Source organism: Apodemus sylvaticus, chromosome 1 (genome assembly GCF_947179515.1).
Source record: "Apodemus sylvaticus chromosome 1, mApoSyl1.1, whole genome shotgun sequence".
In the NCBI taxonomy this organism is placed as follows: Eukaryota; Metazoa; Chordata; class Mammalia; order Rodentia; family Muridae; genus Apodemus; species Apodemus sylvaticus.
The window spans coordinates 39,227,270-39,255,235 of NC_067472.1; the positions used below are offsets into that span (position 1 = coordinate 39,227,270).

The 27,966-nt window shown below is 47.0% G+C and overlaps 1 protein-coding gene across 1 annotated transcript; it reads right to left on the reverse strand.

The window, feature by feature from the left end:
- Positions 1-47: 47 nt before the first annotated feature.
- On the reverse strand, positions 48-27,966 carry Klf9 (KLF transcription factor 9). Its single transcript, XM_052188290.1, has 2 exons — positions 26,644-27,966; positions 48-3,450 (listed from the first exon to the last, which is right to left on the reverse strand). Exons 1-2 carry the CDS (start codon positions 27,146-27,148, stop codon positions 3,221-3,223), a joined length of 735 nt encoding a protein of 244 aa, XP_052044250.1. The 5' UTR covers positions 27,149-27,966; the 3' UTR covers positions 48-3,220.

The window sequence follows — 27,966 nt, forward strand, 5'->3', positions numbered from 1 at the left end:
CTCCGAGTGAAATGTGTCTCTGCAGAAGAACATAATGGCTGCAACAATTTAATCTTTATCATTTATTATTATTTGGACAACATATATACATATGTACAAAATACCTACGGTCAGAATCCTCTTTTATAATTTCATTTGATTTACAAAAAACGGGACAGCAAAATAACTTAGGTCACTAATACTGTACAAAAATAAAACTGATTAAACAGTTGTAAAGATCAGTATCTTACAGTGTTACAGACCATTCATCCGCTGTGAAAGAACATCTTATCTACCCAGAGTGATGAGTACTGTGCTAAATCTATCTGCAAACTGACAAACTAATTAGTTTCTGTAATTGTAACTACCAAATATAATTCTCAAAAGAAGCGTGATGTGGAGCTTAAAGCCAGGGTGTCATTCCACAATGGTGAAGGGCTTTCTTCTTCCCTAACCAAGGAGAGGAGATATCTTAACTCTAAAACTAGTATATTTTCCATGAATGACATCTACTTACAGTATTAGATAAAACGGCTTCTTTCTTTTTGAACACCTGCGATAGTCTTTCAAAAAATTCAGTTTGGTTAAAAAAGTAAACAAAAATTACTATCCTCCATTTGGATTTTTATAAGTTAAATCCATGGTCTTTTTAATATAAAAAGTAATTGTTTCATAGTTTTAGTGTTCAATGAACTCTAGTAGTCCTATTTGAACCATATCTCCATGTAGTAAATCTAATTAGAATGCTGGTTCCTGTTTTCTGACGTCGTAAAACAGGACTTATCACAAAGAATAAAAAGCCTTGAGTTTATACGTTACGTTACTATAACATCTAAGAATATCAAATGTGTGTCTGTTGACAACTTGAAAAGGCAAGTAGCAACTCTTCCGGGAAGTAAATTGTGCATCTTTTAAAACACGTTGTTGCGTTTATATCCACTTAAGTGTTGACAAGAGCCGCATACAGATTTACTCCTGAAACGGTAAAGATTGTCTTTCACTGACTTGGTTTTCCTTCATTTCTTTCGGTGAGGGAAAGCTGAGTTTATACAAGTTAGCAAGTTGCTAGGCAACCCAAACTCCTCACTCACTAAAAGGCAGCGCTCAGAGTACCCTATGCACAGCCTTCCCATGAGCTCGGGAGAAATAGGCAGCCTAACCTATTTCATATGGAAGAACAGATGTCCTTAAAACTTATTTTGGACACAGAAATTAAAATTTGGTTTAAAATAAGCGTTTCAAAATCTGAAACAGAGGTAGAAAGTGTTCTTTATTTTTCCTGACATGTTTTCTCGTGAGAAAACACTTTCCTTTTTAGCTCATGGACTGCTCCCAGTCCCTAATGTTAAAAGCAGTTCTGAGAGAACTACCGATACAACTACATTGGTTAAACAGAAAACACTGCGCTAGTGATGGCTGTCGGATTGGAAGTCGGAGTCAGCTGTGCCCTGTGCCCACTGCAGGAGCACCCATGCTAAGATGGGGTGAGCATGCGCTGGGTGAAATGCGGAGCTCGCCACAGGTAGGAACCCCGAGTTTACACACCATGTGCAGCACATGGGTAAACTAGAGTGCACCATAGCTCCCTGTTTAAATATCAGATAAAATCATCAGAAAGTGCTATTTCTGAAGGAAAAAATGTAAACATTTCCCCATGATCACTGCTGACTCCCCTCAAATGAGGTTTTTGTTTTCATTTTTTTGTTGTTTTTGTTTTTTCTTAAACTATGAAAACTGAGTTTTTCTGGCCATGTAAAAGCCAAAATTAAGTTTTTCAGTAAATGGCAAAGGATGGATCTAGTGGTTCAGGCCATTGTGTAGACACCGAAATTCAAGCTAAGTAGTGGTAGGGCTACTGATGCAGACAGTTGGCGATGTGGTGCGTTCACGTGTGTTTCTTTGACCTGCATTCACCAAAAGGGACTGTTCACCAGAGTCACCTGTGAAATCATTGTAGAGACTCCCTTCCCTAGATACTTACTACTTACAGGGGCAAACTTTTTTTTTATATTTCAGCTCCCTTTCCTTTGATATAACTCTTGTACCTCATAGTGGGAATTTCATAGGAACACAAGAAGGAGACCAAGAAACACCCCCCACCAAAAGGAGGCATTTGCAGACCTGGTGATGGCTATACACCCATTTATACAATGCTACCAATGCTACACAGAGCCGAACGTGCTCGCTGCGTCCTAATCCCATGGGAGTGGAACAAGATGGCGTTATCTGAAAGCATGGGGAAATTCAAACAAATTCCTGACGTTAAAATTGTTTGCTCATCTTTTATACCTTTAAAGCACTCCCTCCTCCCCCCCTCCTCAGCGTGTTTCATACATTCTGCCCTCACGTCTCTGCCGTGGGTTCTCAGGGAAATGTGTATACTGTAAAATAAGCAGATTATAACGTGGTGCCAAACAGAATGTCGGCTTCTACCCTCAAAGCGTGTATTTACCGGATTCACCCTTGGTATTAGAAAATAAAAGTGCAGTTTATGTTCAGATAGTACAATTCATACAAAGCAAGGTTTGAAAGTTCCGGACTTATCATGACCCCTCTCGAAGGTCTGTCTTCATTACTGTAAATTCGGACTCTGCTTATCCATTGACTATAAGTAACTTTTTTTTGTTTGTTTGTTTTGTTTTCAAGTCTTTAGATGACAGATCATGCTGGAGTAGGTGTGCTCTTGCATAAAAGACAGCTGTGCTATGGAGGGCTTTCTTTTTTTTAAATCTCAAAAGTTAATGGTGATTCAAGAGAGTGGTTCTGCTAAACAAACTGAAGCACACTGGTCGTTACATTAAAAGAGAAGAAAAACAATTCTGAGAGTCAGCAAGCATCAACGATCCAGAGTCACTGTGGGAGGCCGGGGGCCAACTCACCCAGTCAGACATATGTACACCAGTCTGAATCTTCAACATCCTACCCCCCAGTCCTGGCCTTGCCCCTCCCCCCACCCCCCAAAACAAAGGAGAAAATACCAAAAGCATTTATTTGCCTGCCCTCCAACAGTCAGAGACGGTTCAGAGTTGCCTCTGCAAGGGGACCCAATGGCGGCCTTGATCCTAGGCTGCAGTGTGCTGTTTGGAAACAGTGCAGGGAGAGTATCAGAATATTGACCAATGAGCAGTGACCTCCTGTGGCCAGCGCGCCTCTGCTGTGGCAGATTTCCATGTGTCCATCTGTTTCCTGGGAGCTCTGTCCTTCTGGGGACCATCTCTGCCTGCCTGTCACGGGGAGCACCTCACAAGGGGCTGGCAAGAGCCTTTTTTGATCTCTTGATCATGCTGGGATGGAACTCGGTGTGACGCCGGGCGTGCTTGGTGAGGTGGTCGCTCCTCATGAATCTCTTCTCACACAGTGGGCAGCGGAACTGCTTTTCGCCAGTGTGGGTCCGGTAGTGGCGCGTCAGCTCATCGGAGCGCGAGAACTTTTTAAGACAGTCTGGCCACGTGCAGGGAAAGGGCCGTTCACCTAAGAGAAGGAAATCAAGACATTAACACTGTGGAAAGGGTATGTCAAAAACATCCTGACGACCACCTATGGGTGACAGTCCCTAGGACACAAAGGATAAACTCCGTCATGAGTTTTACGGACTCTGTTGTATTTTCTCCCAGATCCCCCAAACTCTCAGTTGACATCCTAACCCCCAACATACACATCTCAGAATGTGGCTGTATAGTTATCCCATCTAGCCACAGGGTCCATATCTGGATTCAGTTAATCATGGATAGAAAAATATTTGGAAAGGAAAAAGTGCCCCATGTACTGACGGTTTTTCTGTCACCTTCATGCCAGCATGCACAACATTTATACCATATTAGATATTATAGGCCATGCAGACACATTCATTCTATGCAAATACTTGAATCTTTAAAAATTAAGGTTTATGTGTGTGCACATGATTATGTGTGTCTTGACACTCACATGGAGGTCAAAGGACAAGTTTGTGGAGCCAGATGTCTTCTTCCGGTTTTACGGGGGCTCTGGGATTGAACTCCAGTCACTAGACTTGCAAGGCCAGTGCTCCCTGCTCAGCCATCTCACCAGTCTATACATTCCACATTTTTGTTCAGGACTTTGCACCTGAAAATCCTGGAGTAGAAAGGGGGCTTGGTCCCTAAATCGAGTCCTTAAAGAGGTAATGGTAATTAAATGAGGTGGGGGGGAGGGGGGAGGGGGACCTTCATCCCATGACTGGTGTCCTTGTAAGAGGGGAACAGGGCAGGGACTTGAGAGCATGGTAAGAAGCAGCTATCCTGAGCAAGACCTTACTGAGTTTCCAGACTCCCAGAAACTACTGTTGACTCACGGAGGATGTCTGTGGCTCCTTCTGGCAACCCTGGCAAACTAAGCAATGGGAAACTGCCCAGAATCCTCTAAACAAGGAAGCTTGGGTACTTTGTACTCAATGATCACTCAGAAGTCTTTTCCTCTTCTTCTTCCTCCTCCTCCTCCTAATTTTATCCTATACAATTGTTGGTTTCATGAGATCTTCAGATCAGGCCAAAGGCCAAGCCCTTTGCTACATTTCCTGGCATTACAGAGATGAAAAGAGAGGCCTGAGAGGCCACCCTAGCTCCCAACGCCAGGCATTTCCCTTAGACCTCCCCAGCACTGTTGTCACTACCTGGGGAAGCAGCCTGGTAGGGCCTGAGAATAACCTGTGCAGTTGCTGTCATCTGTGCCCTCCTGCAAAGACATCTTCCAAGTCACAGTGTCTTGGGACCCAGCTGTCACCTCTTATACCAGCCATCTTGTCCTCAGATTACATGAGCCCCAAACCTACACATTCCTCCCATTAAGTTAAGTACAGGCAGAGGGCTAAGACTACCCATTCACCGTTCCACTGGCTTCTCAGAGTCCCACACACTGGCCATCGCAGTTGAGAAAATGGAGACTGGGAGGGTTAGGTTACTTGCTGGAGAACATTCCATTAAAAAGCAGAGCCATGAACTCACTCTCTGCCTAATGTCAAGCCCTGGGCTCCTAGCTGCTCAGCTGTCCTACCTCTAGTGGGTCAGGAACTTAGCACTCTTCCCATATCTCTCCTGGTTCTGACTGCTTTCCTTGGTTGGAGTCACACCATACTGTGTCACACACTTAGAATGTAGCTAAGTCCCATCTGGAAGACACGCTCCTGTAGGAGATATCCCTACACACACACACACACACACACCAAGATGGCAGCCAGGGGGATGGGCCTGTGTCATCACCCGAGAAGGACACACACCAGCACAAAACCAGACAGTGCTGACACACGAGCCTCAGTTGCTCTTGCAAATACCCGTCATCACCCTGCTCTGGGACCGCCTGCTTGCCCTTCACCCCGTTCCAAGCACAGCCCAAAGCAGCTACTTCCTGCACACAGGACGCACAGGCTCCACAGACCTCTGCAGACATGCCTTTGGTAGGTGTGAGGAGCGATCATTTTCTCACTCCTGTCCCAGGCTTGCTGGAAGCTGGAAAGACACTGCAGAGGGCTGGGAGCTGTCCAGCTCGGTGCATCTGAGTCATCGGAAAGTCACTGTCTCCCTCTTCACCTGCACCAATGAGATGCACAAATAATGGAGCCAAGCCAGGCAACTGTCCAGCATTGCAGGAATCTATACATTTTTCTATGTTTTCTATGCCCAGGGCTAACGCTGCGAAGCCTACTCTGGCTAAAGAAACTCTGCTGGGGAAAAAAAAAAAAAAAAAAAAAGAGCAAGGCTATGTGCAAGCTTAGGGCTAAATCCTCATGGCAAGTGTTGGGGCCAGGCACAGAACGAGGGCAGAGAACCAGGCAGAGAACCAGAAGAGACACTGCACAGAGTTCCCAAGAGGGGTGGGGCAAGAAGAAAGGCAGCCAGAAAGCTTGCAGTAAACAACAAAGTCGGGGGCTAAAACCTATCACTCCTGCTGCACAAGAAGCTTGCAGCCACTTCAGCAGATCTTTGAACACAAGCTGACATCCCGATTGTAACAACTCTCTATGACTGAGCAAGGAAAATACTCTGTGACTTTTGTATTATTATGCTAAGCATTTAGTGGCTACCCAGTATCAGTGGAGGATGGGCTCCAAGACGCCCACCTAAACAGAGATACCATACTCTAAAGACTTTCAAGTCCCTCGTATAAGATTGTATATTTTATATTTCCACATATCATAAGCACATCATATATTCTCTAAATGATCCCTACTTAAATAGTTGTTATATTTCATTGTTTAGGGACCAATGACAGGAGAAAAGTCAATACATGTTTAGCAGAAACACATTCTTCCTGAATATTTTTTAATCTGCATTTGAATCAACTGACCTCGAACCCACAGACAGGGCCAGGTGTGTAGGGTGTGTGTGTGTGTGTGTATGTGTGTTCAGACCACTAATATTGACCAAAAGCACCTCAGAAGTTAGGTCACTGGAGCAGACTTCGAACCATTCTGGGATTAGCTTTCTAGCTCCCACAAGACAATCTAAAGGGAAATGTTTTTCTAAACAATGGTGTATTAAAATGCAGTACCAACAAAGAGATGATAAAAAATCCAGCAGCCAGGAGAGTGAGGAAGAATTTAAAGTTCATGGCAGCCTGGGCTGCATAGTGTTAATCCTGTCTTCAAAAATGTATATACACACATATATTATATATAATACATTACATAATTTATATGATGGGGAGATATGGCAGAACCCATAGAATAAGCTTCAAGCAACAGAGACAAAGCCCTTGCTTTTACCCTTGGAGCCTCTATTCAGTGCTCAGAAAACAATGAGAAGGCCTCAAGCAAAGCTCTTCTCTTCCCAGAGCCTTCGAGTGAAGTGGCTCTCTTGGCAGTGTCCCACACAGCTTAGCTTCCTCCCTGGCACCTGTAGTTATGAATCAACTAAGTCAGGAAAGGGAGGGGGTCAATCCCAAAATCCCTATCTGGATCCAGGGGAAAATGGACCTCGAAGGCCACTCTGTTGGCAGAGATGCCAAGGAGAAAGGGACTTCCCTCATTTTAAGTAAGTGTCCCAGTGGAGAGTGTCCCAAAGGTCAGGTGGGACCCAGGAGCATTCTTCATGCTGACACTGACATATAGGGAGAATTCCAAGGGAACTTAGGGCTCACTCTCCGAGGACTCTCCTCCAGGCTAGTTTACGGCCAGTCACTATTGTTCTCCTTGCCCTAAGTCCAGGTGTTGTCCCTGGGGAGCTGCCTCATCCCTCAGAGAAAGAAAAAGGCTAGCCCAGAGTCCAGAGCTAGCCCAGAGGCAGGAAGAGCCTTTGTTGGGTTCATGTAACTTGTACACCAGAGCAAACAGTCCATAAGCAGTTCACAAAGCCGCTGTTGTAAATCGCGGGTCCGAGCCTCATGGAGTTGTTTGGAAAAGCATCAGGCAAAGGCTAACAACCTATAGCCCACAAGCCAAGTCTGGCCTGCCAAGGCCAAATGGTTCAGAACAAGAGAAGAGCACCTCAGGTGGAGAAAGTGGGATGATTTCAGAATTCATGGCTAACTCGATTCTAGGTTGTGGTGAAGTCCACAGTTCTCCTGACAGCCATGCAAACTCACCACCAGTCAGGGGTGTATATATGCAGGCCTGACTTTGCACGGGATCCTATTGTTTGTTTCCTTCACCCGAGGGAGGGCGGGCATACAACCTATTATGGGATATATGATGACATGTGAATGGCAAACACAAGGTGTCATGACAGTGATACAGGTTCACACCTAAGAACGTGTAAAACAGAAGTCCAGCATGGTGGGCAGACCTGCAACCCTGACTTTGAAGAGGCTGAGGCAGGAGGTCTGCCACAAGTGAGATAGGCCTATGTTATATAACAAGACCCCATCTGAAAGAAAACAAAACAGAGGGGCAGGAGAATGGAAAACCATGCAGAGAGGAGCCCAAGGCTGAAGGGAACAGAGACCTTGCTAAGAGAAGGGAAGAAGGTGGAACTGTGAGCTGTTCTGTCACAATTCCATTCCAAAGGGGAAACTAAGATCCACTCTTTCTGCTCAGTGCAGAGGTCAAAGGGCAATGGCCAGCCTTCTCCTTGGCATTCAGGTCAGGAGGCAAGCATCAGACAGGAATCTGTAAAGCCTAGTCTGCAGAGTTAATGAGAGTCACCACTCCTGTGGGGGAAAGCAGGCTTGTGCTAGAGTGTAGTTTTTGGCCTTCTCAGGAAAACACACCCAGAGGCAACAACACAATAAACTCTGCCTTACTGGAGCAGACCTGCTAACAGCCCAAGCTTCTGAATTCCCATTATTTACCTTGCACTCCCGCCCCTAACAGCACAGCCTGAGCACCTCTTTCCGACAGACTCTGCAGAGTATAAAATAAACTTGACCAAAAAAAAAAAAATGCTACTGAATTTGGCACAACATGAGTAACAGACTCGCTCTGTGGAGACAACCAGGCCTCTGGAATGCTCCCTGGCCCACCATGGCGTGAGAAAGGCCCAGCTGTGCCTTCCAACTATGGTCACAAGGGGCCCGCATCTGAGAAGAAATTTCCCCGGCTACTAGCAATTAGCCAGTCCTGATGGACCTGATCTCAAAATGCCTCTCTGAGGCTTCTGTGTTGACGGCTTGGTCCCCAGCTAATAGTGCTGTGGAGAGGGTGTGGGTGGGATAGAAAATGGAGCCTCGTGGGGAAGTTAGGCCACCCACAGGACATCCTTGAAGGGCATATTGGGACCCTGGGCCCTCTTCTCTCTCAGTTTCTCAGCTACTACAAGATGAACATCCTCCATTATCCCACATTTCCACCATGACGCACTGCCCCACAGGCTCAAAGAAAGGAACCCAGGCAAGAAACCATGGGCCGAACCCTCCGAAATCATAAGGCAAGATAAACATTTTCCTCTTGAAACTGACATATCTCAGGTATTATGTCATGATGGCAGAAAGCTAATTGACACAGTTGAAGACAAACATAGCTCATCCTTATTGGGAAAGTGCTGAAGTTAATGGAGCGGAGACTCCACACATGACATGAGAGGCCAGAGTGCTTTATAACCTGCTTGGTTCTCTGAGGCAAGGCTGCCACTGAGATCTGAACCCAGAGTCAGAGAGGCCTTTGCCTTCAATACCTCATTCTCCCTGGTTTTTCTCACCTTCCCTTCCTTAGCCAGAGAGGGCTCAAAGGAGATCTAACCTTGTCCCGTTCAAAGTTCCAAATCCACAATCACCAAACACTCTCGCTGCATCTGGTAAAGCCAACCATTTCAGTAAAGAACAAATCTAAGGGAAGGAAGTTTCTGTTTCAGAACAGAACTGTCCTCATAGCTCCCTGCAAGACTGTAAATCCAAGTCTAAAACTCTATGGAAAAAAGGGATACTTTGGCATTGGAAAATATGTTATTACTGTGTCCTTACAAATGCACACCTTAATAAGATGCAAAACACTTGATAAAATGTAATATTCATCCCTAATAAAGGCTTTCAGGAAAACAGAAAGATAATCATTTAGCAAGTGAGGGCCTGAGAGATGACTCAGCAGTTAAGAGCACCAACTACTCTTCCAGAGGTCTTGAGTTCAAATCCCAGGAACCACATGGTAGCACACAACCATCTGTAATGAGATCTGATGCCCTTTTCTGTTGTGTCTGAAGACAGCTACAGTGTACTTATACATAATAAATAAATCTTAAAAAAAAAAAAAAAAGCCGGGCGGTGGTGGCGCACGCCTGTAATCCTAGCACTCTGGGAGGCAGAGGCAGGCGGATTTCTGAGTTCGAGGCCAGCCTGGTCTACAGAGTGAGTTCCAGGACAGCTAGGGCTACACAGAGAAACCCTGTCTTGAAAAAACCAAATCCAAAAAAAAAAATAAAATAAAATAAAAATTTAAAAAAAAAAAGAATATGAATCTGAAACCTTCCTTCAGCAAGGTCAATAGTAAAATAAAAATCCAACTCCTTCAGTGACACTTGGCACTCACAAGAGGTCAGTCTCTCTCTGTTCAGGGAATGGGGTGGATGCAGTTAGGAGAGGAAGTAAGAGTGAATGGAGTCTATGATTGTCAGTTGATAATATCCGATCGAGAAGTCAAGATAGCGGGGTGGGGTGGAATTCCCATATACAGCTTTTTAAAGAATTATTTAATTATTTTATGTATGTGAGTACATGGAGCTGTCTTCAGACATGCAGAAGAGGGCACTGGATCCCATTACAGATGGTTGTGAGCCACCATTAGCTACTGGGAACTTGAACTCAGGACCTCTGGAAGAGCAGTCTGGTGCTCTTAACTTCTGAGCCATCTCTCCAGCCCTCTCCCTTATAAATGTTGAAAGCAGGAGCCAGAGCTTTGTTATGATCTTATCAGGAACATTCAGAGCAGGCAGAAAAATGAAGATTCAGGACCTTCACAACGAAACCAGAAGAATCAAAGAAAACACAGAGTTCTCATCTCCTTGGAGGGCAGACGAAGCATGGTGGTGGAAATACCTCATTTCGCCACATCCATGATGTGACAGTCACACATGCTGTAAGGATTTCTTTTTTTCTTAAACTTGACCAATTTCTGAAGTTCATTTGGAAGAATAAACATGTCTGCCTTGCCAGGAAAACGCTGCAGAACAATAAGTACTTGCAAGATGACTTATTAAACTGTATTATTAAAGCTATAATAATTAAGATTGTGAGACACTGGCTCAGCAACAGAGTAGAACTGAAAACAAACCCAAGAAACCATTGGGATTGAGTACACGGCAAGACTGCAGAGATTTTGTACATGGGAGATTTCAAATCGGGGACTATGTACGTTTTTTCATAATAACAGGAATATCAGGCAAAAAAAAAAAAAACCCTCTGCAATCTTATCCTATGCCTTTTATTTATGAATTCTAAATGGGCCATAAAGGAAAAACTAAAGAAAACTCAGATAAATGTTTTTGAATCATGGTGGAATAGAGGAAGCAAAATTTAAGGATTTTTCTTCTTAGTTTTTTGTCTTTGAGACAGGGTCTCTCTCTCTCTCTCTCTCTCTCTCTCTCTCTCTCTCTCTCTCTCTCTCTCTCAGTGTAATCAGGTCTGGCCTCAAGTTCGCCACCCCTCTGCCTCAGACTGACTCTACATGGCAATATGTATGTATACAACTTTATACACATTATAAAACTTTATGGAACCTAAGAGCTTGAGCAGTGAGTTCATGAAATTGCAGCACATGATAAAGATTAAAATCTATAATACAATTAACAACACTTGCTAACCAAGTCACAGGGGGCCGGCAGGTTGGCTTAGCCAGTCACAGTGCTTGCTACGCAAGAATGGCGACGGATGCGGCAATGCACATCTGTAGTCCCCACACTCCCACAAAGATGGAAGTAAAGACAAAAGATCCACTTAAAGCCGGAGGGCCGGCTGGCTTGTAGTATGCAGAGTGTGGAAACAACAAAGCAGACTTTATCTGCAACATGTTCAAAGAAGAAAGCCAACTCCTAAAAGATGTCCTCTGTCCCACTCCCCCACCCCCACACACTATACACACAATACTTAAACATTTAATAAATTAGTAAGATACTACACAAAAGACTGTTGGCAACTGAGGAAAGTTGGGAATGACAGATGGAATTCCCCAGGGAAGAGCACACCCAATTGGTTTTCCGGGGCCAAATGGTCAGCCCTGAAAACACACATACAAGTAACATTATACAGACTAAATAGGTTATATGTAGAAATATACAAGTATTGCACATATATGCATATATACATATGTATATACATATGTATATATACAATTAGTGAGAATAGAGGCTGTGGATTTAAAGGACAATGAGGAAGGATGCATGAAAGGGCTTGAAGGGAGGAAAGGGATGGGGAAAATGTTGTAATTACATCTTGATATCAAAAATTTTTAAATTAAGAAACTATAGAATATCCTGATAGCTAGGCATGTAGATCAGTGATAAAGCACTTGCCTAGCATGTGCAAGGTCCTGGGTTTGATGAACAGCATACACGTGCTTGCGCGCACACGTGCGAGCACGCGCGCACATACACACACACACACACACATACACACACACACACATTCACATCTACAGTCCCAAGTACTTGGGATGCTGAGGCAGGAATACCACCATGAGTTAAAGGTCAATTTAAGCTACTTAGTGATACTCTATCCCAAAAAAGAAAGAAAAAGAAAGGAAGGAAGGAGAGAGAGAGAAGGAAGGAAAGAAAGAGGGGAGTGGAGGGAAGGAGGGAGAGAGGGAGAGAAGAGGGAAGGGAAGGGAGGGAGGATCAAAGGAAGGAAGGAAGGAAGGAAGGAAGGAAGGAAGGAAGGAAGGAAGGAAGAAGGAAGGAAGGAAGGGAGAAAAAGAAAGGTGGAAGCTGATGTGGCTCAGCTGGTATTATTAGAGTATCTGCTTGATCAGCATGCAAAAAGCCCAGGGTTTGACCTCTAGAACCACATAAACCAGGTACACACTTGAACGCTCAGCATTTGGGAGACAGAGGCAGGAAGGTCAGAAACTCAAGCTCATCTTTATAGGGCGACCTAAGAACACTTGAGGTCAGCAGAGGCAGAACGGGAGCAACCGCCTCCATTCTCCTGTGCTCTCGTGTGTGGATGCCCATAAATACGGATAGAAGAGATGAACATGGTGACACGTGGCCACGCACTTAGCATTTTGTAAGTAAGCTAGCTACAACAGGAGGCTTACCAATCCAAAGCCATTCTCGCTTACCCAGTAAATTCAAGGCCAGACTGAGTTACGTGAAGACATTGTTTCAAAACTTAGTATGTTCTTATGTGACTATATACTTACTAAAAACAATGATGCTGTTGAGCTTAAGTTATTCCACAGATTATCAAGTATTTCAAGGCTGCTCACAGTGGTACATGCCTATAAATCAGCATTTGGGTAGCTGAGACTGGAGGATAGAGTTTGAGGCCAGGCTAGGCCACATAGCCCGGCCTCATGTTGATGTGCAACTTGGTCTTCACGTGGGTTCCCTAATAATTGGAGTGGGGCTTGTCTCTGAATCTCTTCCCTGACAATGGTTCCCTTCCCCTACCTGGACTGCCTGGTTAGCCTCAGTGGGAGAGGATGGCCTTAGTTCGGCTGGGATTAGATGTCCCAGGATAGGGTGGTACCCAAGACAAAAAGCTACGGACCTTTAGCTAGCTCTGGATTTGCTAGCACCTCCAAGATCTTGGAGTGCACAAATCCTGACCTTCCATACCTCTGCTCGGTCATCTTTGTGAAAGTGCAGAAGCAACAGGCTTCAGTACAGATGGGAAACGATAGTAAAGGGGAGATGTGCAGGACTAGGAGAAGAGAAGGGGGTGTACCATTCGGGTGTGAAGAAAATAAAACAGTAAATAAATTATGGAAACAGATTTTTTTTTAATTATCAAAAAAAAAAAACAAAAAAACAAAGAAACAAAGAAAAAAAAAGCCAAGTAGATTTAGGAGACTAAAGCCAGCTTCAAGAGTGAACTCCAGGACAGGCAGAAAGGGCCATGTGATGAGACCCTGGCTTAAAACAAACCAAAAACCTACCCAAAACAATGTGTTCTGTGGGAGCAGAGATGTGAAGTTTCTGTGGGGAAATTAATGGGTACTCTAGGTGTCAAAGACAAGAAGGAGGAAGTAGCTGTTTCCGACTCAAGAAACTCATTAGAAAGTGAAAAACCTTTCAGGATATCCATCTGTCTTCTCACCCATCCCCCCACCTCCTCTCCTTTTTAATGACCTAGAAACGGCCCTAACAAGAACAGACAAAAGGTGCCCCTCCTCCTGCGGTGTGTTGCACCCTGCATCAGCAGGGCTGTCCAACTACCGCCATCTTTCCTAGGAAGAGGGCCAGTCCAAGAACACAGCCACAATCGTAGTGCTTGATATGGTGGGTCCCGTAAAGGCCTGCTCACATCCCTGGTTGCCCACTGCCACCTAACCCCCCCAACCCCCTCCTCCCCACCCCCGCAGTGGATCTGCAGGGCAGAACAAGCACCTCCATTCTCCAGTGTTCTCACGTGCAAATCCAACGTAGCACAGTTTGTGAACATCCCAGAAAGAATTCCACCTTCTCCTGTATAAATTGTCTCCATGAACCCTGGACTTAAAAATCAAGACAGGACAAACCTCCAGTTCACCTAAGTATCGCCACACCCACAGATGTTCTGAAGGATCCAGGAGGATGCCTGGCAGTCTCTGAAGGAACAGTCGTGGCGTCCCCCTCCCCCAGCTACCCATCCTCGGACCACCTGCTCCATCTCTCTCCTGTAGCCTTTGTGCTTTCCCTATTTTTGTTTGCTGTGTTGCTCTGATGTGAGATGTTGCTGCCGTGTCCCTGTGGGAAGTGTACACCAGTGTAGGCTCTTAAAAGGCAACAGCTCTGTCCCAGGGCATACTTCATGCCAACCATTTGGTATCTGGGGGATAAGGCTGCCTGCTACTGTTTGCATGAACCCCACACTCAACAGATCTGTGAGAAACACGCAGGCCTCCTGAAACTCCAAGGGAAGATGACAGACAAGATTCTTGAGCCTTCAGGTACTCAGCACAGTAGGAGGAACTATGTCTGGCGAGTTCAAAACCAGTGCAGAAGCAAACTATGAGCCTCACAAGAAAGGGCTGCCTCTGGGGACACTTCACTAGAAGGCATTGTTTAAGTCAGTCAGAGAATTTGGAGCTGGAAGCACCTAGCATAGAGCTTTTTTTTTTTTAAATTAATTTATTTTATGTATATGAGTGCATTGTAGTTGTATTGATGGTTGTGAGCCATCATGTGGTTGCTGGAAATTTGAATTCAGGACCTCTGCTCACTCTGGTGGGTTGGTCCGGCTCGCTCCAGCCTAAAGACTTATTTATTATTATTATTATGATGATGATGATGATGATGATGATGTAAGTGCACTGTAGCTGTCTGAAGACAGCAGACAGCTACCAGAAGAGGGCGTCAGATCTCATTACGGATGGTTGTGAGCCGTGTGGTTGCTGGGATTTGAACTCAGAACCTTCGGGAAGAGCAGTCAGTGCTCTTAACCGCTAAGCCATCTCTCCAGAGCAGTGTGGAGCTTTCTAACTGATCAGGTTTCAGGAGCAGCAGCTAGCTTAAGGGGCAGATGCTTTCCCCCCAAAGGCGCTGTGCCACAGTGCCTGGCCAGTTTCAGACCTAGTTCCAATGCTTACTTCCGTTTTGCGCACACAAAGATAGGAGGTGAGAGAAGTGAACCTAGGATTGAACTGAAAGAACCTTTCATGCCTGGGAGTGGGGGTGGGGCTGCACTCAGTCACCCCGCTTGTCTTTGCATATACACTGCCGGGGCAGGGGGGGGGGCAGTTATTGTTAAGGCAGTTAGTTAAGTGACCACCCCCAGCGCCCAACTTGCAGTTTCTAAGCAATGGGTTTTGGGGGGTTTGCCTTGTTTTGTTTTATTTTGTTTGTTTTTAATGCAGAATACCAAGCCAGGAGCGGTATGTAGCACACATCTGAAATTCCAATACTTTTGAGACTGAGGTAGGGGGATGGAGTTCAAAGTCATCCTCGGTAGCCTAATAAATTTAAGTCTAGCCTGGGCTACATGAAGCCCTGTCTCAATAAACAAAAAGCTATGCACCTTAAGCTTCCTCCCTCTGAATCTGCTAACACCTCCAAGACCTTGGAGTGCACATGCCCCGACCTCTGCTTGGTCATCATCTTTCTGAAAGTGCAGAAGCAACAGGCCTCAGTACAGACTGTACTTGGAATTTCGATCTTTTCCTGGGCACGATGCCAGCCACCATCACGGGCGGAAGCCCTGCGGTCCATAGTGGGCTGTGCTGCTGAGCTTTGAGGCTCGCGTGGGTCTATTCTACTTGCTACCGTTATTTTCAACCTTATGCTTATGAGATCTGAATGGGGTTCGCAGAACAGTGTCTGTGCAGATGCTAGAGGTCTCTAGGGAGCGCCAGAGCTCTTTATTTCCTTTTAAAGTAGTCAGACCAGGAAGTGCTCAGGGAAAGGCTGCCATCTCCCAGCCTCCCCAGACCACAAGCCAGGTTGGGAAGGTCCTACTGGAAGGGGCTGGACTGCCTCTATGCAGACCTGGGTTTCTTTCCTTCCAAATGGGTTGAGAAAGAACCAGCTGCCACCGGAGGAAAACAATGTTGCAATGCTCAGAATCTCACTCTTCAGCGTTGGATGTGGCATTCAGAGGGTGTGTGACAGCCAGCAGAGACCACCAAGCTGAAGGAAGGCTGGCTGGCCACATGGATGACCCTTCAGGAGGCCAAAGCAACCTGGGAATCTGCTATTCCAGATATTACTCAGGGAAAGGAGAAAAACAACAAAACACGAGGGATCCCAAGTCAGCATGGCTGTTTTGAGCTTTATCTCAGAAAGATAATACAATTTAATGTGTTAAGCCATTTCTATAATTCCAGCACTTTCGAGGCTGAGGCAGAAGGATCGTCAAGAGTTTGAGATCAGTGTGGCTATAGAATCATATCTTAAAAATCAGCCAGGCGGTGGTGGCGCATATCTGTAATCCCAGCACTGTGGAAGACAGAGGCAGGCAGATTTCTGAATTTGAGGCCAGCCTGGTCTAAAGAGTGAGTTCCAGGACAGCCAGGGCTGTACAGAGAAACCCCGTCTCAAAAAACCAAATCCAAAAAACAAAAAAACAAAACAAAACAAATCATACTGACCCTAAATAGAGAAGTGACTAAGAACTCTTCTACTGCCAAGATAAAGGTTTCACAGCAGAAAGGGGGAGGGGACTGGGGTGGGGGTGGGGCTTAATTATGCCCAGTCTACCAGCTGGCTAGGAAGTGACAGATGAGGACTAAAAGTGACAGGCAATGCCATGCCATCATAGGTCTCCAGCTTCCCCTCTGGGGACTTCACGTTGCTTGGTACCAGGGTATGGTTGTGGAGGCAGAGTCTTACGCCACTGAACCACTCATTCCTGCAACAAAAATGAGTCAGAGATCCCCCTGACTCAGTGTTCATCATCAGAAACTATGAAGGATAGGTCTGAGCTCTCCAAACCTGAAGCGGCCCCCTCTTGCGACCACCACCACCACCACCACCACCACCACCACCACCACCACGGAATCTGGACAAGTGGCCCAGACTGGCCTTGGATACTTTCGGAGCCTAGCCCTCCTTAAATGCTCAGGTTAGTGGCGTGCACATCACGACCAACTTCATTCTGCTACTGTCTTTGAAACTGTAATGATACAAAAACTACAGCAGAATTACATACAGCAGCCCAGGAATTTTTAAGTCACTTTGATATGTGTGTGTGTGTGTGTGTGTGTGTGTGTGTGTGTGTTAAGCTCTATTTCCTGTTTCTTGTATTTACTGTGGTGTTTCTGTTGAGTCCTGTGCACACTGCAAGGATTTTGGAATTTTAATAGGAACACAAATGCCTCATCTGTACACAGACCTTCTCTATTAAACAGCACCTAAGATAATAAATGTCCACGTAAATGTGATTCATTTCATCCCTCAAAGCACTGAAATAGATGACGGAGTGAAGATGGTGTGAAAACCCTGAAGATCACACCGCGGCTTATAAAACTTGTCCCACGTGAAGCGTTTGGTCTTACCTTCCCAGATCATCTCCTCAGTAGGGCCTGTGAGTGTGTGAGTAGTTGTAAAATATGTTGGAATCATCTGTTCTTTGCCAGGTCCTTCTGTTCACTCTCTCACGGCCTATCTTTTCTGCTAAGCTCAGGAGAGCAGAGAAAACCAATGCTGCCCTTTGGCACATCCTGCTCGCAAGCCTAAGTGGACATCGGCGTTCGATTAGCCTTGTCTGGCCTCTATCTCCTCCACTGATAAGGGAACAGTGCATCTTGTTTCCCTTTGCAACCAGTCTTTCCTCAGAGCCCACGCCTTCAGACCTGGGAGTCTTGGATGTGATGGAACCCAGTCCTGCCCAGTGACTGTTCTCATAAAGGGCACAAAACTTAAGCTCAGCCACGGCTTTCAGCCTGGGTTGTTTGCCGGCATCATTAGGAATGGGAAGTAGTCTTTCTGTAGGGCTTTGCTGAATTGGCAGGAAGTGAGTCTGGTGTTGCTTGGCAGCCATTTTAGTACCATTCAGAGACAGCCTGCTCATGAATGAAGCCAGAGCCAGCAAGAGGGTGGCAAAGCCATAGAGAGAGGGGCACTGAATGTCGGTATTCAACAACTCCTGAACCTGGAGCTCTATTTTCAATCAGTTGGGTTTTTTTTAAGTTTTGCTAAGTAGCCTAGGATGCCCTTTAACATGGCGGCTGCCTATCAAGTGTGGGGATTATAGGTGAGAGACACAAGGCCCAGTTCAGAGGCTGTTTTCTATTAAGCAAGTCCAAGTCTGGACTTTCTTGCTTGCAACCTATTTATGGATCCCAAACCCAGCCCCTGGCAGGTGTAGCGGCACTGGCCTGGCCTGTCATCTCAGCAGTCTGGAAGCCCGAGACAGAAAGACAGCCTAGACAACAGAGTTTCAGGCTGGCATGAGCTATATAGCCAGACCCCGTCTCAAAAGAACAAAAGCAAACAAACTAACTAAAAGAGCAAATCAAAACAATAATGACAAATTGGGTCTTTTTTTTTTTTTTAAATTGGTTGGAAGGACATCGGTCCAGGTGACACGGTCAGGGTCAGTTATTTTTGTTAACTTTCCCAACTAAGACTCATGAAAACTCTCTTCACATCAGAGCTGGGGCACAAGGAAGACAGCTTAAGATGGTGGCTTTAGGGTCAAACTCCAAAGAGTCCTAAGAATAAATACAGACTCTTCTCACTGGGAAAAAGCCATTCAACAGCTCTCACATACAACTTAGACCTACAAACAGTCGGGATATCTCAGCATAACCTTGGACCAGGTTAACTATGTAGTCTGATCCCTCCTATTAAACAAGAAAAACAGCACGTTTCTATCTCATGGGACTGATGTTGAAATGAAACTCATGTAAGCCTCTCGGCTCAGGACCTGAGACGTACTACACACTATACGTTCAACATGATAGCATTCGCTAAGTAAGTCCTAACGGCTGCCAGAATCTAACACACCTTTCACTTGGAACAGCTGCCCAGCATCAGCTAATGATCCTGAGTCCACCTAGAATTTTAAACAAAAATTCTAAGACTCTCAAGGCTGTCTGGGATATGTATGTAAAATATTTATTTTTTTAAAGATTTATTTATTATATGTTAAGTACACTGTAGCTGTCTTTAGACACCCCATAAGACGCTATCAGATCTCACTACAGATGGTTGTGAGCCACCATGTGGTTCCTGGGATTTGAACTCAGGACCTCTGGAAGAGCAGTCGGTGCTCTTAACCGCTGAGCCATCTCTCCAGCCTCAAATATTTATTTTTTTAATCGTAGTCATACTCAGCATAAGGCGAGCATGTATCTTTTAAATGACTCATTTGAATGTGGCCTCATAACTTCATGAAGATATGTAATTATGGAACCCCATTTGACAGGTGAGAAGCCTGAGTTCAAGGAGATAAAAGCTTTGCCTGAGTTTCTGTGGTGAGAGTTATGGAGTCAGGGTTAGGTTAGGCCCGTGCAGAGTATGCTAAAGGCCCATGCTGCCATCACGGTACCTGTCTCCAGGCTGAAGGGTAAAGACTCTTCTGGAAGCCTCTTACCTCAGCTACAGTTCCTAAGAGGTCATTACTCTGATGGGCCAGAGTCTTCTCTTCACTAACTGTGATCTTAGCAGAGCTGACCCCCTAGAAAGGGCAGATGGTGAAATTCCCCCACCTTTCTCCCATTTTTCTGAGCCACAATGATCTGTATAAGGCTTTTCATTTTTATCTGTCTAGAATCCGGGCTGGAGAAATGGCTTAGTGGTTAGGAGTACTTTCCAGAGAACCTTAGTTCTGTTCCCAGCATTCACACCAAGTGGCTCACAACAAGCTATGTAACGGATTGGACACACTGGCCTCGGTCGGCACCTGCACTCACGTGCACATACATACAGCAGACACACACCTTCACATAACAAAAAATAAAAAGTAAGACGTCTATCATTCCCAGGCTAGCCTCATCCCCATGCCTACCCAATGGCTCCAACTCTCAAGAGACATTCACTCACTTCCACTAAGAAGGAGGTTCTAAAACTTGTCTAAACTTCACTGAAGACACAACAATGCACTGTCTGCATTTCAAAACCCAGTCATTAATTTTGTATGGTATAGCCAGGTGGTGGCGCACGTCTGTAATCCCAGCACTCTGGGAGGCAGAGGCAGGCGGATTTCTGAGTTTGAGGCCAGCCTGGTCTACAGAGTGAGTTCCAGGACAGCCAGGGCTATACAGAGAAACCCTGTCTTGAAAAAACCAAATCCAACCCCCCTCCCCCCCAAAAAAGTATGGTAGAAGCGCCCATTGGTTTTATTTTCATCTATTTAAACATTTTTCTTCACTTTATTCAAAGGACTCAATCTGGTCAGTGGGGGACGAATTCCACTCCTGTTCAGAGTGGTGACCATTCTCATCTCATTTTAAAAATAAATTCAGGGGGCTGAGACATAGTGCTACCAGCACTCGGAGGTCCAGGTTCCATCCCCCCAATTCCAGAAAACACATTCATTCAAAGACCCAGCAGCTCTGGCCTGAGATGATTCTAACCTTTGGATTCCAGGTCCAGATTCTCAATTTTTACCACAGGCTTCCAAAGTCCAGTTGCACCTAGGAAAGTGGGTAGCTGTGACAGGGGGGGGGGGGGCTTAAAGACACACCTCACAAATGTGTGTATTTAGGAACAAGTGGAAATAAATGTCTAGAAAGACCCAAGAAATTAAAAAAAAAAAAAAAAAAGTTCCTCCCTATCTGGTGGCGGACTCCATTTTTCCAATATCACTGCTAGTCCTTCACTTACTGAAGAGGCAAGACAAACACTAACTCCCGGCCTTCCAAGAAGGAAAAGCAGAGTCTGAGCTCTGCCTGGAGCTGCTTCAGGAAGTGAAGTTGGCTGGGAATGAAAGGGGAGAGAGAGGCTGGGCCACTCCACCGATCTCCTTTACCTGATTAATTCTGCTAAGCAGCATTGCAGGCACCGGTTTAAAACAGCAATATAAATAAAACCTTGTTAATCACAGATTCGAAGCCTCGGGAGCTCACAAGGGAGGGAGAAGTGAGCACTACAGAAGCAAGCTGAAAGAAAACCACAGGCTTTAACATTTTCTACTGAAAACTACAGGCACTAGAAGATTCCAGAAGCTCAGAGTCACATGCTAGCGAAGGCTAGAGGGCGTCTGTATCTTGGCAATGTGCCTCCAAATCGCCCAAGTTCCTCCAAATGCTTCCGCAGAACAAGCCCATCTCGGAGGGTGGGCACATGCTCTTTTACAGACAAAATGATGGATGAGATGACCTTTCAAGGTCACTTCCAACCTCCAAGCTCTATTCTTTTTAGACCAACAACTATCACCACCAAGGGCACTAGGCCTAGGCCTGTGACTAACTTCCAACAAAAAAGTGGGGCGGACTGGGAGCCAGGATTACCCAAGACCACTGCTGGGAGGATCTCTCTTTCCCTTTTTAACATCTGTGGGTTCTTTTTTTCCTCTCTCCCTTTTGCGTGTGTTGCATGGAAACAGAAAGTGCCTTTGTACCAATTACTAGGCATTAATTTACGCTCTTCTGTGGGCGCTGGGCTTTCTGGAGAAACACTGAGGCAGGGTGGGAGAGTGATGTGGGGGAGGTTTCTAGCTGTAAGCTACCTCCCCCAACCCTGAGAATAGATAAGGCAAGAAAGAGAGAAAACAAAAACCAGACTAAGAAACACAACAAGCCTGGGTGTTGTTTTTCCGAGACCAACGGCGCTAATGATCGGAAGGCATCCAGAAACCAAGCTGATGGGCTGGGAAGCAGGCTCCAAGCACAGCTAGAGCCCTGGGGTTTTAGGGCCTGCTGAAAGAGCACGAGAAATCATCTGCCCCGTTTTTTCCTCTCAATGAACTTATTAGGGAAGATGGTTGTCAGCCACTTTCACAGTATGTCCTATGATGTTTCTCCCTGGGAAGTTCACTTAGGGAGTTTCCTAGTCGCTGCAAAATGACTGACTGGTTCTTGGTACTGGCATCAACAACAGAGACAGCAGGGATGGGGTCCCAACAGTCCACTTCCCTCCCATTAGTTATAGCACTGTGGCTAAAAGCAATGGGGGTGCTACCATCCAGAGGGCCCCCGCTTCCAACCAGTTCCTCCCTCCTCCAACCCTGGGCCCACTCACACTTGCTGAGAGGGAAACCAGGGAAACAACAACCACGTGCTTTGTAATTGTACCCCATTTGCATTTCATGCTGTGAAGCAGGAATCCTTGCCAGTTTCTGAAGCTCCCAAGGCCACCCTGCTTTGTCAGGGCTAGGGCAGAGAGACGGGGCCACCGAGAGATGAAGGGAGGGCTCCTTCATTCAACGGGTCCTTCTCTTCCAGAGGAGGAAGAAACGACAGCCACCAGGGCAGGTCTCCATCTCGAAGGGAGATTTCTACCAGGCCAAATAACCCAAGGACTCGAGAGAAGTATATCTTGTCTGTAGTTCACAAGGAAACCCACAAGAACCCAACAAACTCAGGAACCTATCTTCTCAGCAGGAAGCTGCAAGTGGCCCTTCACTCACCTCTCTATGGTCCATTGATAGTTCTCCACACAAGGGCCTTGGAAACGGATCTAGACATTCCCAAGGATGTGTGTGTGGGTGTGGGGTGTGTGTGGGGGGGGTTTGGTTAACATCATCCCCAGGTGGGCAAATTGGTTCTTTGATAGATGAAAACAATCTTAGGTATGTATTCGAATGATCTGTGGCCTTCCAAAGGGGCATAGTCCCAAAGTAGCTCTAGAATCCATGCTCTCAGTGTTAAGACACCATAGGATATAGGGTGGGCATTTGTAGAGAAACATCAGCTTGAGTCTTCTTAGGGGAAGAATGTTATGGAAAAAATGGGGAAATAGTGGAGAAATAATTCCATATGCAAGTCACCCCTCCCCACTCAGTTGGGTTTAGCTGAAAAGGCATCTGGGAGGAAGGAAGCAGTGTATGAAATCTACCCCCATTGACACTGTGCCAAAGAGTACACCTCCTTAAGAACCAGAACACAGGGGCTGGAGAGATGGCTCAGCACTTAAGAGCACTGACTGCTCTTCCAGAGGTCCTGAGTTCAAATCCCAGGAACCACTTAGTGTCTCACAACCATCTGTAATAAGATCTGATGCCCTCTTTTGGTGCGCCTGAAGACAGCTACAGTGTACTTATATATAATAAATCAATAAATTTAGATAAAACAGAAAGAGAAGGTGACAACACTTCAGACACTAAGGCTTGGAGCTTAGGGGTCACTAAGTCTAGGGCTTGGGATCACAGCCAGAGCTGGCTCTGGCCCTGAAATCTAGACTCCCCGGATTTATGTTTGGGTGCTGAGAATTGAACCCAGGGCCTTGGGCATGCTAAGCATGCCTTTGCCACTGAGCACCTGAAACCCCTGTAAGTGGCTTCATATCACACTTCTTGGAGACAGGGTCTCACTATATAATCCTGGCAGGCCTGTAGTAGCTTGCTATGTAGACCAGGCTGACTCAGATTGAACTCAGGTTGAACTCAGATCCATCTGCTTCTGCCTCCCAAGTGCTAGGATCAAAGGCATGTGCTACCACATCAGCCATATCACATTTCTAATAACACTAGACTCTCCTTGGACAAACAGTGACTCCAAAGCCACAGAGTATAGTGAAAGAGGCTTACTACCCTGGAAGGTAACTTGTCCACCCAAGTTAGAATTGTCAGTATGCTGGCTGGAGAGACAGAGTGATGGTTAAGATCATTGACTGCTGTCCAAAAGGTCCTGAGTTCAAATCTCAGCAGCCACATGGTGGCTTACAACCATCTGTAATGGGATCTGATGCCCTCTTCTGGGGTGTCTGAAGAGAGCAGCAGTGTACTCGTCATATATATTAAATAAATAAATAAAATCTTAAAAAAAGAAAAAAAGAATTGCCAGTATGGACAGTCCTTGGCAGGGACTTTTCTATACCAAAACTAAAGGCTGCTATACAGTCCCTTTTGCCAGACACTGAGAATCCGAGGAAAAAGTATAAGTCTGGTGTATATGCCTGTAACCTCAGCACTTACGGGGTGGAGGTGGCAGCTCAAATCCAAGTTCAGCTTAGCTCTATAGCAAGGCACTGTCTCAAAATAAATAAATAAATAGGTAGATAGATAGGTAGATAGATAGATAGATAGATAAAATAAAAAGAAATAAATGAGGTCCACCTGATAAAAAGTGGTTTAAACCAATTGTTGCTAAGCAAGAATCCAGGCCCATTATTTTCCAGAGAAGCTAGACATCTGGACTTATGCCAGAATCCTGATTTTTAGATGCTGGTAACTAATGAAATTTTTATAAACTCTGTGCTGTCCACAGCAAACAAATCTGCAAAGCAAATTCTGCAGCAGGACTCCAGTTTGCAAACCCCAAATTACAAAGGGTGTCAGGAAAACAGAAAAGATAAAACCGGAGCCTAGCTCAGCCACCTCCACTGTGTCCTTCCTCGGGACATCATGGAAGGAGCTCCATGAATTAAAAAAAAAAAAAAAATTTGAAATGATTCAACTTCTAAAGCTGCCGGTTTATGGAAGCAGAGCTGTCTGTCTAAGACTCTATAAGGAAATGAGCAAACAGGAGGGCTCCCCAAGGGACTGTGTGGAGCAGTGCTGAGCCCGGGGGTGTGGCAGGGCCTTCAGCTCTGAGGATTTTCATGGAATGCAGAGGCAGTCTCCAAGTACCTTCTGGATTTAAGAACCAGCAGAGAGAAAATCAGGAAGCTGCTTGCCCCACCCAACCATGAGCTAACCTGAAGCTGTCTTGAGATTCGATCGACAGAAACTCAACTTGGTGTAGACCTCCTCACCAAGAGAAGAACAAAACCGTTTTGAGCATTATCTGTAGAGGCTGGCATTTTTGTTCACACTAGCAGTACTGAGTCCCACACCATCCCCAACCCCCCCCCCCCAATGTGAGCAAGACCCCTGAAATCACCACACCACTAGAGCCAAAGGAAGGACTGTAGCACGTTAAAATGGGAAGAACATTTACTTCATTTCCTTTTCCACTGTGATCTGTGCGAAAGGTTCCCCTGAAACAGCTGAGCTGACGTGCCTCATGGAGAATTAAAGAGCAGCACGCATGCACGCACACATGAGCAGCCATTTCTAGAAATGCCCGAGAAAAGCACTCAGCCGAAATGGCCCAGAATGCTGGCTATCTTCTGCTGAGCCACAGTAGGCACTGCGGGCCTCCCCACCTGCACCATTCACTGGGCAGCCCTCCTGAAGGAGAAAATGTCTTAGCTCAAGGTGGCAGTGGGTGTCCATGTGAGCCACGGAGCCCTGGGAACATGGCTGACATGGCCAGGCCCGCCCAACAGCTGTGGAGAGTAACATGCTGAGTTAATATACCTCTGTTCACCTCCCGGAGCCCTGCTAAAGGTCACACCCCCCACTGAGGGTACCGGCCTGTCTAACTGCTTTATAGATTCAAACTTAAAGGTGTTTCATACGGCAACCTAGACGTGGACCCCAAACAGCACCTAGTTCTTCATTATCACTAGGAAACTTTAGATTTATTCTAGTGCTGGCAGCAGCCTCCAAGAGACTCACTTTCCAGACGTTTGGCTACATTGTCTGCTCAAATGCAAAAAAAATAAACCAAAAAATCCCAGCAAGTATCATCTTGAAACCAGGGGTTCAAGACCAAAATACCAAATCCTCACACCAAAGCCCTCAACACCTTTGGGCACAATACCAACAACCTCTGAAACATGCTATCTCAGGACAAGGCCCGCTGCCTGATCATAACAAGTTACAAACAACCCTTCCCTGGCTGATCACAACACCTGTCCATATGTAAATGCCTTCCACCGTTTTCTAAGCATGTTCAACTAGAACCATCAGGGCTAGTTGTCCAGGGTCCTACTAAGCCATACAGCAGATGGCTTTACTTACAGCCACGTTGAAGCGCCGCGTGGCCTACAGCTAAGAGAAACGCCCCCACACCCATCCCAGAGGCCTTGAACTCCAGCAAAGACCACACCTCTCGCCTTAGGCTTCAGGCGTAGAGACCAAATGAGTCACAAGGGACCAGATCAGCACTGAATCACGTTCCTTAGGAAAGCTAACTAGTCAAGAAGTTAATCCACCATCCATTCCTTCATCAGTCTGCCCTGCAGCCTGAAGCAGTTTTATTTTAAACCTCTCAGGGGACGCTTAGCCAAATTTAAAACCACCTTGGCAAGCCCTGAAAAGTAGCCGCCATCCAGCTAAATGAGTCCTTAGTCATCCCTAAAAGGATTCACGCAGAGTGCGGCTTCCCTCCCAGGCCGACCCCTCCGCCGCAACCCCACCAGGGAATGGAATAAAAGCTGCGCCATCTGACTGCCCAGCCGCCAGCGTCTCCCCAGGTGGGGCGGCCCCGCAGCGGCGGGGTACCGAGTCCCGGGGGCGGGGCGGGTAAGGAAGGGGCGGGACGGCTCCAGGCCGAGCCACGCAAGCCACTTGCTCAGCACAGCAGATGGAGGGGGTGGGGGTGGGGGTTCGGATGGCTCCTAAAGGTTGGGGCCAAGTAAGGAGAGAGTGCAAGAGTTAAGTAGCATCTTCTCCAAAATGTTCGCAGCCTCTAGGCCGAGTGCGGTGCCCTGGGCGCCCAGGAATGCTGGCCGGCCAAAGGTTAGCTAAGCGCAGAGCAGGGGGAGAGGCGACGCCGCTAACCTGTATGCACTCTGTAATGGGCTTTAAGATGGGAAGATTTTCCATAGACTTTCCCACAGCCACTGTAGGGGCACTTGTGCCTCTTTTCGGAGGCGTGTTTCCCCTTCGAAGCCACTCCAGAGTGGAGGAGGGAGAGCGGGCTGGGCGCGCTGCCAGAATCCTGTCTCTCCTCCGGGCTGTGGGAAGGACTCGACCCAGATTCGGTGGTCACGTCGCTGTCGGATCCTATATCCTCATCGGGACTCTCCAGACTGTCGCTGCACACCGAGGGGGTCTGGATGGGTCGGTATTTGTTCAGGTCCAACAAGCTCTTGGCGATGGTGACCAGTGTGCAATAATCCTTCCAGGTGTCCCCCGGGTCACCGTGTTCCTTGGTCACCTCGCGCTCAGGTAGTCGCAGCCGCTCGGCGTCCGGAGCGCCCCCGTGCTCGGGCACCGCGGCGCGGTTGGAGATGGAAACCAGACACTGGGCAGCCACGAAGTCCATGTAGGCGGCCGCGGACATGGTGCGGGCGACGGCAGCCCGGGCGGTGTGGCCAAACTTGACGGTGGCTGCGGAGAGCTTCGGCTAGCCCTGCCCTGGCCTCGGACGACGAGCGCGGTGCGGCGCGGCCGAGGGGGCGGGGGCGCGGGAGCTCGAGACTCGCGGGAGCGCCGAGGCGACCTCAGCCCCTCATCTTTACGTAACCGGCAGCGCCTCCGCACGCAGCAGCCGCGGCCGGCTCCGCCGCTGTCGCCGCCGCCCTGCCCGGCGCCCCGCGCGATCCCACGATGGGCGCGCCCTCCTCCTGAGCGGGTTCCTTGGATAGATGCCACACGTGGCGGTCGCAAGTTTATTCGACTGCAAACGTGTCCGAGTCACAGGGAAAGCCAACTGCGAGTCAGGCACACGCCCTCGATCGCCTCTCCGCCGAGCTGACACCCCGGGGCATCAGCCGAGTACGCGGACGAGGGGGGCCCGGGTTGAGTGGGGCGCCGCGCCTACGAGACACTTCTTCCCGCGTCCGCCGACGGCCGCCGAGCCCCTGGTCCTGCCGCGCCGCGCCGCTCCGGCATTCTCCAGCTCAGTAACAATTTCGCAGAATCCCATCACGTCACAATCCAGGCCCCCTCCAATTGGCCAGTGGGGAGGGTGATTCAACTCTGTTTACTTTCTCCCCCTGCCAGTCAGAAGGGCCCTTCGGTGGAGAGGTGCGTCTAGAACTACGGCGCGCGGCCAATCCGACCGTTCCGTTCCGCCGCCTCGTGCTGCCCCTCCAGCCCCGAACACTGACATTTAAAAGGGAAACTGCTCGGAGCCCGGCAACCAGCGGCTGCGCATCC

Excerpts from the sequence above, each read along its gene's own strand:
- Klf9 (XM_052188290.1), bottom strand. The coding sequence starts at position 27,148 with ATGTCCGCGGCCGCCTACATGGACTTCGTGGCTGCCCAGTGTCTGGTT. Across the intron at positions 3,451-26,643 it reads CCATTACAGAGTGCATACAG|GTGAACGGCCCTTTCCCTGC; the intron begins GTTAGCGGCGTC and ends TCCTTCTCTTAG.